We start from the raw sequence: 14,425 nt of genomic DNA, 5'->3' as shown, positions 1-14,425 counted from the left end.
CTTCAGGAAGTGATCAAGGTCTGAGAAGGTCCAGCAAACCTTAGAGCGCCTCATTGCTGTTCTACGAGGCGAGTCTACCAGACTTGAGAAGTCAGCCTGGGCAGAGGCAGGTACTCCCAAGCCTGGTTCCTCTCCTGTGGCATACCAAACGCCCGCTTTAGAAGTGAGCTTAGTCGGAGGAAACATGAACGAAGTCTTTCCAAGGTGTTGCTTAGTCTGCAACCACTCCCCTAAGATCCTTAACGCTCTCTTAGAGGACCTTGCTAGGACTAGCTTAGTATAGGTAGACTTAGCTGGCTGCATGCCCAGCGAAAACTCAGATGGCGGAGAGCGGGGAATAGCAGAGACAAAGTGGTCTGGGTATACCTCCCTAAACAGAGCCAAGACCTTACGAAAGTCAATAGAAGGTGGAGAAGACTTGGATTCATCCACGTCTGATGAGGGATCCAGGTGTGCCGCCTCATCATCAGACGCCTCATCACCAGAGTGTAGCGAAGAGATCGGAAAGGTATGCTGAACAGCAGAGTCAGCACGAGCTGGAACAACAATATTAGTGGTTTCCTCTTCAAGACTCTGTTGAGGGAACACCTGAGGCTCAGACTGCAAAGGCTGATCAAAAGAAGTAGCAGAAGGTAGGCGCATGGGTGGAGGAGGCTGACTCCTAGCATGAGTGACTGAACTCAAGGGTTGCGCTTGCTGAGCGGAAGGCGGATGCGCAGTAGCAAGTTCCTGAGGAACGAGTTGAGGTTCCTGAGGTGTGAGCTGAGAGCGATGAGGTAGTGGCTGCGCAGAACACAGTAATTGTCTCGCGAGTTGAGGCTCCTGAGGCGCAAGGCTAAGGTGTTGTGGTTGCCTTGAGGAGGGTTGAGCTCGCTGCAGTGAGAGCTGAGGAGACTGACTCAAGGATGGGAGAGGTTGTTGTACCTCAAGAGAGTGTTGCCTCACTGGTGGAACTGCAAGTGGAAGCGGAGGAAGTAAGGCATGATCTTCCTGTTCCCATTGCTGAGGTTGCCTTAAGGAAGGCGGAGGGAGCTGCACACCACTGGAAACAGTAAACTCAGAACGTGCTAAGGTATTCTGAGGAGCCTCAACATCGTACGCCTGGCAGGCAGTACTGCGGTCAGGCGGAGCGATCGCAGGAGGAGGTGTAACTTGCTCAGCCTGACACTCACGCATCAAGACCGCAAGTTGTGACTGCATGGACTGCAGTAGAGTCAACTTGGGGTCGGCAGACACTAAGGTCTGCTGAGGTAAAGCCTTAACAGCAGAGATCTGTTGTGGCAGAACCTTACTCCTCTTAGGCGGAGTGCATTCAACTGATGACTGCGGAGAGTCAGAGCTGATCCAATGACTGCAGCCCGGTTGAGTTCTTGAGGTCTGGACTCTGCGTTTGAGTGGTCTCGAGACCTGAGTCCAGCGTTTCTTCCCTGCTAAATGCTCAGCAGACGAGTAAAAGACGGGCTCAATCGTCTGCAGGTGGGAGTGACGGTCTCTGGAAGACACGCCCGCAACCACCGAGGATACTTCTGTGCGCCGATCAAGGCCTGCCGAACCCTTTTGCCCTTCGACATTGCTTCTCCCCTGGGCTTGGGAGCTTGCAAGAGGTCCCGGACTGGGAGGACGACTGGCACGCACAGAAGTATCCTCACGCACCACACTGACACTGACACTAGCACTTGGCACTGCACTGACACTAGCACTCGTCACAGCACTGGCACTAATTCCACCCACTGCACTCTTGACCTTAAGTTCCTTGACTTCGGCCATAAGAGACTTATGATCACTTACCACTGACTCTACTTTATCGCCTAAGGCCTGAATGGCACGCAAAACAACAGACATATCAGGCTGAGGGCAAATAGTAGGTTCGGGGGTAGCCACTACAGGGGTAGGAAAAGGTAGGGGATCATGAGATGAGGAAAAAAGTGAAGAGTGAGAAGAACTCCTCCTAACTCTCTCTCTCTCTAACTTGGTTGAGTACTTAAGAAGACGGACAAAATCAAGTTCCGAAAGTCCGGCGCATTCCTCACATCGATCTTCTAACTGACAGGGCCTTTCCCTACAGTCAGAACAAGCGGTGTGAGGATCTACCGAGGCCTTCGGAATACGCCTATTACAAGACCTACATCGTCTATGGGTGGGGGCTTGTGAAATGTCAGACATCTTGAATCAAAAGAGTTAGCCAAGTGGGGTTTCAAAATCAAGCAAAAGATCGTTAACCGTTAAATCAGGACTAAATAATAGCTATCTAAGCTAATATAGAAGTTTTCCAGTAAAGCGACAGCCGAAATCTGAGAGAATACTTCACCAAAAGCCGTGAAAATACTCGAAGATCATAAGCGTATCCCAGAACGTCTTGCCGGAAGCACGACAGAGGAAAAATTGAGGAGGTGTCAACAAGAAGTACTATAGTACCTGGCCACAGGTGGCGCTGGTAAGTACACCCCCTTCTAGTATTGTGATAGCTGGCGTATCCCTCCATAGAATTCTGTCGGGCAACGGAGTTGACAGCTACATGATTATCGGGTAAGTTTAATATTGAAAAAATATAATTATATTCATAAAAATAATTGAGACAAATAAAACGAAATAGCAACTTGGCCCGAGAAGCTATCGTAGCCGTAGTACGGAGTAAGAGGTGAACGACCTCGAGAGAGGGGCCGTACTCCACGAAGGCAACCATGGTGGCCTAGGAGTGAAAGGCCGTGACCAAGAAGAGAATCGTGGTGGCCTAGGCTAAGCCGGCGATCACTCTCTTAGACGTACACAACACACACCGCACAACACAACACTGAAAGCAAAGAAAACTTACTATTTTCTATACACGAAAATTACGAAAATATATATAAATATCAATAATGTTTAAACATATTAAGCATAAGAAAAGGTAAGTTAAAAAGACAAAACAATAATGGCAGTCAAGTGAGGATGGGAGAGGAGACATCCGATCGCCATCCGAGCCAAAAGTAAAGTGAGCCTTTCACTGGTGTGTGTGAGGGGGAGGGGTAGCAAGCTACCCCTCCCTAACCCCCGCTAACTAGCGGAGGGGTAGTAAACCCTCATTAAAATTCTTATGGCTCGTCATTCAGCTACGCCGAAGTAATTACCCCATGTAAATAGCGTGGTTTGTATTTCAGTTACGGAACAAACCCCTATTAAATAGCGTGGTTTGTTTTCCAGTTACGGAACAACTAACTATTAGACTTCGATTTCTTCTTCTCTAGCCGTCAAATCTAACTATTTGACTTCACCCGCTTTATTCAAGTACTGTATATGACTTGAACCAGTACAACTATTACCATCCCTTTTATGTAGTACCCTCGTATACATATTACGTTTGACCCCAGTATTACTCGTTTTATTACCCGATACCTTATAGAATCACCTCATTTTATATTCCCATTAAATATTATTTATCATACACTCCATTTTATCTTGCTATATTACTTTTATACATTTTGTTATTACCTTGTCACTCCCATTTTTCACATAAATACTTTCTCTGGACAAGTTTCCCATTCTTGTTCATTCATGTTTACTCTCTAGACTCCGTTGTTTTTCCGTTAACCAATCATGAACCCATACGTATGGAAAGTTTGCACAGTGGGGTTAATATTTCCCTACCCCCACCTTCCAACAAACCCTTTTCCGTGAAAAACTTTGTCCAAGTCAGGTCTTTGTTAGTTCAAGTGACGTCTTTTTTACGATGGAAGTTTTAGAAAATTGTAACGACTGCAGTAATCCATACTTGAAAGTATTTTGGAGAATTCCAATGTTGATAATTTTCTTAAATCTCGTAATGTAATAGACCAACGTTTACAGTATTCCAAGTGCAGTACTAAACTAAGACAAAGAAGTTAAAATGCCACAGTCTCAGTCACAACAACCCCATGACCCACAAGTTTCGTCGTCGCGGTCATAAAAGTACTGTAAGCCATTAATTTCTTTAATATTAATGTGTTAATTTTACTAGTTTGTTAGCGTGCGCAGCTCAACATTACCGCTTGCCAGTGCATACGAGCTTGATGTTTTATTTTCCTGAGAGCGTAAGCGAGCCAGTGGCGGAACAAGAACCATTATATTTAATGTTCATAATGTTAGCGTGCGCAGCTCAACATTACCGCTTGCCAGTACATACGAGCTTGATGTTTTATTTTCCAGCGAGCGTAAGCGAGCCAGTGGCGGAACAAGAACCATTATATAATGTATAGTGTTGCTAATGTTATCGTAACAATGCTAACATTAACGTAACATGAACTAGTCATTATATTTAAACATTTTAACAGAATATATATAACAAAAGACATTATATTGGGTTTGTGACCTGGGAACTTCTAGGTTAGGTTCTGTACCCTTTTTGTACCTTTTTATATATTGTGTAAAGGGTATATGGAAAAATGCTTTAAAATACACATGCTAATATTACCGTAGCATTGCTAACTTTAGCAATGCCATCGTAACGTTGGTAATGCTGTGTAACATTCGTAACGTTGCTAATGTTAGCGTTCGCAGTACATACGTGAGTGAAGTGACACAGAATTTGAACAAGTCATTATATTTAAACATTTCAACAGAATATATATAACAAAAGACATAATATTTAAACATATTAACAGAAAATATATGTTTTCCTGTAGAAAAATGTTATTTTCATTAGTAAAATAAATTTTTGAATATACTTACCCGATAATCATGTAGCTGTCAACTCCGTTGCCCGACAGAATTCTACGGGAGGGATACGCCAGCTATCACTATACTAGAAGGGGGTGTACTCACCAGCGCCACCTGTGGCCAGGTACTATAGTACTTCTTGTTGACACCACCTCACTTTTTCCTCGGTCCACTGGTTCTCTATGGGGAGGAAGGGTGGGTCAATTAAATCATGATTATCGGGTAAGTATATTCAAAAATTTATTTTACTAATGAAATTAACATTTTTCAATATTAAACTTACCCGATAATCATGTAGCTGATTCACACCCAGGGGGGTGGGTGAAAACCAGTGTACATGACTAAAGGATAGCTAAGTATCCCGTATTTCATATACCTGTAATCAGTTATTTCAGAATAACAATGAAATAATAAGTACCTGGTAAGGAAGTCGACTTGAACCGTTACTCTGCCTTTATTAAGTTCGTCTTCCTTACTGAGCGCAGCGTTCCTCTTAGGAGGCTGAATCAACTCAAAGGTGCTAAAGTATACAGGGCTGCAACCCATACTAAAGGACCTCTACACAACCTCTAACCCAGGCGCTTCTCAAGAATGAATTGACCACCCGCCAAATCAAAAAGGATGCGGAAGGCTTCTTAGCCTACCGTAACAACCCAAAAAACAACAATAAAAGCATTCAAGAGAAAGGTTAAAAAGGTTATGGGATTAAGGGAATGTAGTGGCTGAGCCCTCACCTACTACTGCACTCGCTGCTACGAATGGTCCCAGGGTGTAGCAGTTCTCGTAAAGAGACTGGACATCTTTAAGATAAAATGATGCAAACACTGACTTGCTCCTCCAATAAGTTGCATCCATAATGCTCTGCAGAGAACGGTTCTTATTAAAGGCCATCGAAGTGGCTACGGCTCTCACTTCGTGGGTCCTTACCTTCAGCAAAGCAAGGTCTTCATCCTTCATGTGAGAATGGGCTTCTCTAATCAGAAGCCTTATATAATACGAAACTCCGTTTTTGGACATGGGCATCGAAGGTTTCTTGATTGCACACCATAAGGCTTCTGACTGTCCTCGTATAGGTTTTGACCTATTAAGATAATATTTCAGAGCTCTGACAGGGCAAAGAACTCTTTCTAGCTCGTTACCTACCATGTTGGAAAGGCTAGGAATTTCAAACGATCTAGGCCAAGGACGTGAAGGAAGTTCATTCTTAGCTAAAAATCCGAGCTGTAAAGAACATGTTGCAGATTCGGATGTGAACCCAATGTTCTTGCTGAAGGCATGAACCTCACTGACTCTTTTAGCTGTTGCAAGGCAGACGAGGAAAAGAGTCTTGAGGGTAAGGTCCTTGAAGGAAGCTGACTGGAGAGGTTCGAACCTAGGAGACATAAGGAACCTTAAGACTACGTCTAGATTCCAGCCTGGAGTGGGTAAACGACGTTCTTTAGAAGTCTCAAAAGACTTAAGGATGTCTTGAAGGTCCTTGTTGGAAGAAAGGTCCAAACCTCTGTGGCGGAGAACTGAAGCCAACATACTTCTGTACCCTTTAATCGTAGGAGGCGAAAGGGATCTCTCATTCCTTAGATGTAATAGGAAGTCAGCTATTTGGGTTACAGAGGTATTGGTAGAGGAAACTGCATTGGCTCTACACCAGCTTCGGAAGACTTCCCACTTGGATTGGTAGACTCTACGAGTGGATACCCTCCTTGCTCTGGCAATCGCACTGGCTGCCTCCTTCGAAAAGCCTCTAGCTCTAGCGAATCTTTCGACAGTCTGAAGGCAGTCAGACGAAGAGCGTGGAGGTTTGGGTGCACCTTGTCTACGTGAGGTTGACGTAGAAGGTCCACTCTTAGAGGGAGAGTCCTGGGGACGTCGACCAGCCATTGTAGTACCTCTGTGAACCATTCTCTTGCAGGCCAAAGGGGAGCAACCAGCGTCAGCCGTGTCCCTTCGTGCGAGACGAACTTCTGAATGACTCTGTTGATGATCTTGAACGGTGGGAATGCGTAAAGGTCGAGATGGGACCAATTCAGCAGAAAAGCATCCACATGAACTGCTGCTGGGTCTGGAACTGGGGAACAGTACAAAGGAAGCCTCTTGGTCATGGAGGTGGCAAACAGATCTATCGTAGGCTGACCCCACAAGGTCCAAAGTCTGTTGCACACGCTCTTGTGAAGGGTCCATTCCGTGGGGATGACTTGATCTTTTCTGCTTAGGCGATCTGCTGAGACGTTCATGTTGCCCTGAATGAACCTCGTTACTAGAGTGAGGTTTAGACTTCTTGACCAAATGAGGAGGTCCCTTGCTATCTCGTATAGGTTCCTCGAATGGGTCCCTCCCTGCTTGGAGATGTAAGCCAAGGCTGTGGTGTTGTCGGAGTTCACCTCCACCACCTTGCCTAGCAGGAGGGACTTGAAGTTCATAAGGGCCAAATGAACTGCCAGTAGCTCCTTGCAGTTGATGTGGAGCGTTTCCTGTTCCCTGTTCCACGTTCCCGAGCATTCCCGTCCGTTCAAGGTCGCGCCCCAGCCCGAGTCTGATGCATCCGAGAAGAGATGAAGATTGGGGGTCTGAATCGCTAACGATAGGCCCTCCTTGAGAAGGAGGTTGGTCTTCCACCACAAGAGAGTGGTCTTCATCTCTTTGGTGACAGGGATAGAGACTGCTTCGAGCGTCAAATCCTTGTCCCAAATAGCTGCTAGATGGAATTGGAGAGGGCGGAGGTGGAGTCTCCCTAACTCGACGAACAGGGCTAACGATGACAGGGTCCCTGTGAGACTCATCCACTGTCTCACCGAGCAACTGTTCCTCTTCAGCATGCTCAGGATGCAATCTAGGGCTTGGCTTATCCTTGGGGCCGATGGAAAAGCCCGAAAATCCAGACTCCGAATCTCCATTCCCAGGTAAACTATGGATTGGGAGGGAATGAGCTGGGACTTTTCTAAGTTGACTAACAGACCCAGTTCCTTGATCAAGTCCAAAGTCCAGTTGAGACTCTCCAGACAGCGACGACTCGTGGAGGCTCTCAACAGCCAGTCGTCTAAGTAAAGGGAGGCTCTGATGTCCAATAAGTGGAGGAATTTTGCAATATTCCTCATCAGATGCGTAAACACCATAGGAGCTGTGCTTAGGCCAAAACACAGGGCTTGGAATTGGTACACAACCTTTCCAAAAACGAATCTCAGGAAAGGTTGGGAGTCTGGATGAATAGGAACGTGAAAGTAAGCGTCTTTCAGATCCAACGAGACCATCCAGTCCTCCTGCCTGACCGCTGCTAGGACCGACTTCGTCGTCTCCATAGTGAACGTCTGCTTGGTGACATAAGCATTGAGCGCGCTGACGTCCAGCACCGGTCTCCAACCTCCTGTCTTCTTGGCCACCAGAAAGAGACGGTTGTAGAAGCCCGGGGATTGATGGTCCCGAACTATAAACACTGCCTTCTTCTGTAACAGGAGCGACACCTCCTGGTGCAACGCTAGCCTCTTGTCCTTTTCCTTGTAGTTGGGAGAGAGGTTGATGGGAGAAGTGGTCAGAGGGGGTTTGCGGCAGAATGGTATCCTGTAACCCTCCCTTAGCCACCTGACAGACTGGGCGTCTGCACCTCTCCTTTCCCAAGCTTGCCAGAAGGTCTTGAGTCTGGCTCCTACTGCTGTCTGGAGAGGAGGAGAGTCAGTGTTTGCCTTTTGAAGTCTTGGGACCTTTCCTAGACCTGCTCCTGGAAGAGTCTGGACGGGAGCTTCCTCGGCTGGGGGCTCTGCCACGAAAGGGCGGAATAAACCTTGTAGCAGGAGTATCAGCCACTGGGGTGCGGTAAGTCCTGGGAGCTGAGGGAGCAACCTTAGTCTTACGAGCTGAAGAGGCCACAAGATCATGAGTGTCCTTCTGAATCAGGGCCGCAGACAAATCCTTGATAAGCTCTTCGGGAAACAAGAACTTAGAAAGCGGAGCAAAAAGGAGTTGAGACCTTTGACAAGGTGTGATGCTGGAAGAAAGAAAGGTGCAAAGTTGCTCCCTTTTCTTAAGAACTCCTGACACAAACATTGAAGCAAGCTCGCCAGACCCATCCCGAATTGCTTTATCCATGCAGGACATTAAAAGCATGGCCGAGTCCTTGTCCGCAGGGGAGGTCTTCTTGCTCAGGGCCCCCAGGCACCAGTCTAGAAAATTGAACATCTCAAAGGCACGAAATACACCCTTTAGGAAGTGGTCTAAATCGGAGAAGGTCCAGCAACCTTAGAGCGCCTCATTGCTGATCTACGAGGAGAGTCGACCAAACTTGAGAAGTCAGCCTGGGCAGAGGCAGGGACTCCCAAGCCTGGTTCCTCTCCTGTGGCATACCATACGCCCGCCTTAGAAGTGAGCTTAGTAGGTGGGAACATAAAGGAAGTCTTCCCTAGTTGCTGTTTAGACTGCAACCACTCCCCTAATATTCTTAAAGCTCTCTTAGAGGACCTAGCAAAGACGAGCTTAGTATAAGTTGACTTAACAGGTTGCATGCCCAGCGAAAACTCAGATGGAGGAGAGCGGGGGGTAGCAGAAACAAAATGGTCCGGGTATACCTCTCTGAAAAGAGCCAGGACCTTACGAAAGTCAATGGGTAGAGGAGAAGACTTCTGTTCTTCCACGTCTGATGAGGGATCCAGGTGCGCAGCTTCCTCCTCAGAAACCTCATCACCAGAGTGTAGCGAAGTGGGAGGAAAAGTAACAGTGGTATGCTGAACAGCAGAATCTGAACAAGCGGGTGCATAAACGCTTGTGGTTTCATCCTCAAGTCTCTGTTGCTGAGTTAAAACCTGAGGTTCAGGCTGCAAAGACTGGTCAAGAAGAGTAGAGGAAGGTAGGCGCATGGGTTGAGGCGGCTGACTCCTAGCATGAGTTTCTTGTCTCAAGAGTTGCGCTTGCTGTAAGGGTGGCGGATGCGCAGTAGAAGATTCCTGAGGAACGAGTTGAGGTTCCTGAGGTGTGAGCTGCGAGAGTTGAGGTAGCGGCTGCGCAGAACGCAGTTCCTGTCTCGCGAGTTGAGGTTCCTGAGGTGCTAGCCTAAGGAGTTGAGGCTCTCGCCTTGAGGAGGGTTGAGGTCGCTGCAGCGAGTGCTGAGGTGGCTGCCTCATGGATGGAAGAGGTTGTCGTACCTCAAGAGAATGTTGCCTCGCTGGTGGAACCGCAAGCGGAAGCGGAGGAAGTAAGGCATAAGACTCCTGCTCCCATTGCTGAGGTTGCCTTAAGGAAGGCGGAGGTTGCTGCACACCGCTGGTAACTGGCAACTCAGTATGCGGTAAGGTATCCTGAGGAACCTCAACTTCGTACGCCTGGCAGACTGGACTGCGGTGAGGCGGAGCGATCGCAGGAGGAGGTGTAACCTTCTCAGCCTGACACTCACGCATTAAGACCGCAAGCTGTGACTGCATGGACTGCAGCAAAGTCATCTTGGGGTCGACAGACGCTAAGGTCTGCTGAGGTAAAGCCTTAACAGAAGATGAGGTCTGTTGCGGCATCACCTTACCTCTCTTAGGAGGTGTGCAGTCACCTGATGACTGCGGAGAGTCAGAGCTAATCCAATGACTGCAACCAGGTTGTAGAGCTCTTGAGGTCTGGACTTTGCGTTTGAGAGGTCTTGAGACCTGAGTCCAGCGTTTTCTCCCTGACATTTCTTCTGCAGACGAGTAAAAGACGGGCTCAATCGTCTGCGGGTGGGAGTGACGGTCTCTGGAAGACACGCCCGCAACCACCGAGGATACTTCTGTGCGCCGATCAAGGCCTGCCGAACCCTTTTGCCCTTCGACATTGCTTCTCCCCTGGGCTTGGGAGCTTGCAAGAGGTCCCGGACTGGGAGGACGACTGGCACGCACAGAAGTACCCTCACGCACCACACTGACACTGACACTAGCACTTGGCACCGCACTGACACTAGCACTTGGCACAGCACTGGCACTATCCCCTCCCACTGCACTTTTGACCTTAAGTTCTTTGACTTCTGCCATAAGAGACTTATGATCACTAACCACCGATTCCACTTTGTCACCTAAAGCCTGAATGGCACGCAAAACATCGGACATATCAGGTTGAGTACAAATAGTAGGTTCGGGGGTAGCCACTACAGGGGGAGGAAAAGGTTGAGGGTCATGAGGTGAGGAAAAAAGTGAAGAGCGAGAAGAACTCCTCCTAACTCTCTCTCTCTCTAACTTGGTTGAATATTTCAGGAATCGAACAAATTCAAGTTCCGAAAGTCCGGCGCATTCCTCACATCGATCTTCCAACTGACAGGGTCTTTCCCTACAGTCAGAACAAGCGGTGTGAGGATCAACCGAGGCCTTCGGAACACGCCTATTACAAGACCTACATCGTCTATGGGGTGGGGCTTGTGAAAGGTCAGACATCTTGAATCAAAGAGTTAGTCAAGGGGGATTCCAAATCAAGCAAAAAGATCGTTAACCATTAATCAAAACCAAATAAAAGCTATCTAAGCTAATTAGAAAAGTTTCCAGTATAGCGACAGCTGAAATCTTAGAGAAATACTTCACCAAAAACCGTGAACAATACTCCAAAATCATAAGCATATCCCAGAACGTCTTGCCGGAAGCATGACAGAGGAAAAAGTGAGGTGGTGTCAACAAGAAGTACTGCAGTACCTGGCCACAGGTGGCGCTGGTGAGTACACCCCCTTCTAGTATAGTGATAGCTGGCGTATCCCTCCCGTAGAATTCTGTCGGGCAACGGAGTTGACAGCTACATGATTATCGGGTAAGTTTAATATTGAAAAAAGTAGTTTTTTTCCTAGGTTACATTGCCCTGTAATATAGTACAATAATACATTTAAATCTTGTTAGTTATTGATAGATAATTACGGAAGTTACTTGTGTGTAAGGAGCACAAGTATTGTAAATTGGTGAAATTTTACATATTCTTCAAATAACCATGAGCTCTTGGTTAAAACTTACCTAGCACTGGCTCGGCTTTCGAGTTTGCCTTCCTTTCAACTGATTCAATCACAAATTTTCGCTTAATGCCTTTGCCTCCTGGTGTACCAGTGATGCTCCTGTCCATTTCGGTTACCATTCTTCAGCTTCAAATCTTATACTTATTACGGACGAGTTATCAATAACAGAGTACTCTGATTTTAACCGCATTCAACGCACCACATCACACAATGCGTGACTGTAGTGACTGTACTTTGTAGTACACCTGTAGCAGTATTATGTAGGATCATCTTTATAACGGCGACCCTATGTGTTTTTTCTCTTTGAGGCGTAGGGTCTTATTATTATTATTATTATTATTATTATTATTATTATTATTATTATTATTATTATTATTATTATTATTATTATTATTATTATCATTATTAGTTAAGCTACAACCCTGGTTAGAGAAGCAGGATGCTATAAGCCCAAGAGCTCCAGAAGAGAAAATAACCCAGTGAGGAAATGAAATAAGAAAACAAATAATCTGCATTAGAAGCAACGAATAATGAATATAAACACCTTGAGATCGGTATCAATGGTATAAAAGATCGGTTAGATATAAACTATGAAGAGAGACTTATCTCTACACGTTCAACAGAAAAAAAAATTCATTGCAAGTTTGAACTTCTGGAGTTTCACCGATTTAACTGCCTGATTAGGGAGATCATTCCTCAATTTGTTCGCAGTTGGAATAAAAATGAAAGACCTTGAGGGTACACAGTACAGGATTATGAAAGGAATATTTGGACAAGTTACAACTGCACCATAATGAGTTAACAACGGAAACATGAACATAGCCAGTTGGGAATAGAATAGAGTATAAAAAGGTGATGCTGCTTCACATCATTACATCCAAGAATAAACGATGTAGTTAAGTAAATAGTGAAAGACTAAATAGAAGAAATATAGAAGAAAAAAGAACACAAAAGACCAAGTTGGGGTTTGTAAATGGTAATGACAGAAGAGATTACATAGGGGATCTCTTAGCACTAAGGAAGCTGTAATGGTAATGAAGAAAAGGTTGAATATGATAGACTTGAAAGGAAATTATAAAAACAGAAATGGAAATCATAGGATGTGTACGTTAGCAAGAGATACATTATATACAACAGAGAATGTGTTTAGCTGTAGCCTAAATAATTAAGAAAATTTGGAAGCAGTGGCATATAATTGAGGATTTATAATCGTCACCCAAAGTCAGGCTATGAAAGTTAGAAATAAAACTATTCAAGCTGTGTTGTCTGTGTAGGGGGTAACCAATGACGATGAACTTTCTGTATGTTGCAGCGCTTTGCACCTACACAGTAGTGTGCCCACATCATAGAGTAGGCTAAGGGAGTGTGCAACAAGGAACTTGAGAATCTGTTATATTCCAATATACAGTTCGATTAGTATTTAATTTCTGGCTTTCCAAAATTTGTAAATTATATTTCTATACCTAAATATTTTCCCCAATCTCTATTTCCAGCAATATCAGACTTTTTATTATGTTTTCTTTCTTTTCTGGGTATGGTTTCATTAATTTGGTTTATTTTGCAGTCTAAGCGTGCACCAAAGTTTTTTTTTTCTTCCTCTTCACATAATTTGTATTTTGTGTCTTCGCATTTTCCTCTTTTTTCTCCACTGCAGAATTAGTGAGTTGGTACATATTGTAAAAAGTAGCTGAATTTTGTTCATTTGCATAAATATTTCTTCTTTCCTTATATGAGACTTTCATCTATAGTAAAGTTGTGGTGTGATTTCATTTTTCATATCTTCCTCCCACATTTCTTAGTCCAATGGTTTCAGTACTTATGTATATCTTTTATGTTGAGGAGGCCATGGATGTTTAAGTTCATAAAGTGAATGTATGCATTAATTACCTTTGCAAATTTCATATATTACTTTTCAAACATATCAAGAAATGTTTTTTTCACCTGTGCATTTCCGTTGTCTTTCATGATACATCTCATACAGTCAAGTTTTGTCTTCATAGCTCTGGTGAAGTAATGGGATGGCCCAACTATTGTTCTTAATGCGCTGATTGATGTATTCTTTAAAGCTCATAATATCGATCTGTAAGTTTTGCTTTCTGATACGAGAAGGTTATCTATCTCCTCTTTAGCTTGATGGATTAACTCTATTGAGTGCAGGAGACTTGGGAGGGCTATCCCTTTCCTAAAGACCATTCCTGTTATGAGTCTTTTGCAGCGTCTAGCTAAGATGGAGAATGCCTGGTTTATGCGTTTGTATTAACTATTTGTTCGTTGTGTCCTTAGAAACTGTTCTACATTATTACAATTGGTGTTTCTAGAAATTTGATTAACCTAATCACTTCGGCACCTTTATTGTAATAAGGAATTCAGGTAGTGTTACTCTTTGTTTTATTTATTTCAAGTCCAGATTCACTAGTTATGCAAGTCAGTGTCTTTAATGGCATTTTTGCGTCATCTGTAGTAAGTAAAATTTGTAATCCGTCATTTACAAAGAATATTTTGCAAGTCAGTGTCTTTAATGCTATTTTTGCGCCTTTATAGTACGTAAAATTTGTAGTCCATCATATAAAAAGAATATTTGTTATTATTATTATTAATTATTATTATGAATAATAATAATTATTATTATTATAATTATTATTATTATTATAATTATTATCATTATTATTACTATTGATTATTATTAATTATTATTATCATTAATGATTATTATTATCAATAATCATCATCATTATTATTATCATTAATTATTATCACTTTTAATAAATATTATTATTATCATTAATCCTATTTATTCGTCAATAATCATTATTATTAATTATT

At 44.1% G+C, this 14,425-nt stretch overlaps 1 protein-coding gene across 1 annotated transcript in view; it reads right to left on the bottom strand.

Annotated features, from left to right (window-relative positions):
• Polr1E (RNA polymerase I subunit E) overlaps nt 1–11,817 on the bottom strand; it is a 151,064-nt gene extending 139,247 nt beyond the window's left edge. The window contains exon 1 of the mRNA XM_068388998.1: nt 11,604–11,817. Coding sequence (XP_068245099.1) covers nt 11,604–11,721 — 118 coding nt within the window. The 5' untranslated portion in view covers nt 11,722–11,817. The remainder of the gene's footprint in view (nt 1–11,603) is intronic.
• Between the last annotated feature and the right edge of the window lie 2,608 nt (nt 11,818–14,425).

This window comes from Palaemon carinicauda, chromosome 1, assembly GCF_036898095.1.
Source record: "Palaemon carinicauda isolate YSFRI2023 chromosome 1, ASM3689809v2, whole genome shotgun sequence".
In the NCBI taxonomy this organism is placed as follows: domain Eukaryota; kingdom Metazoa; phylum Arthropoda; class Malacostraca; order Decapoda; family Palaemonidae; genus Palaemon; species Palaemon carinicauda.
This window is presented reverse-complemented; position numbering and strand designations above follow the sequence as displayed.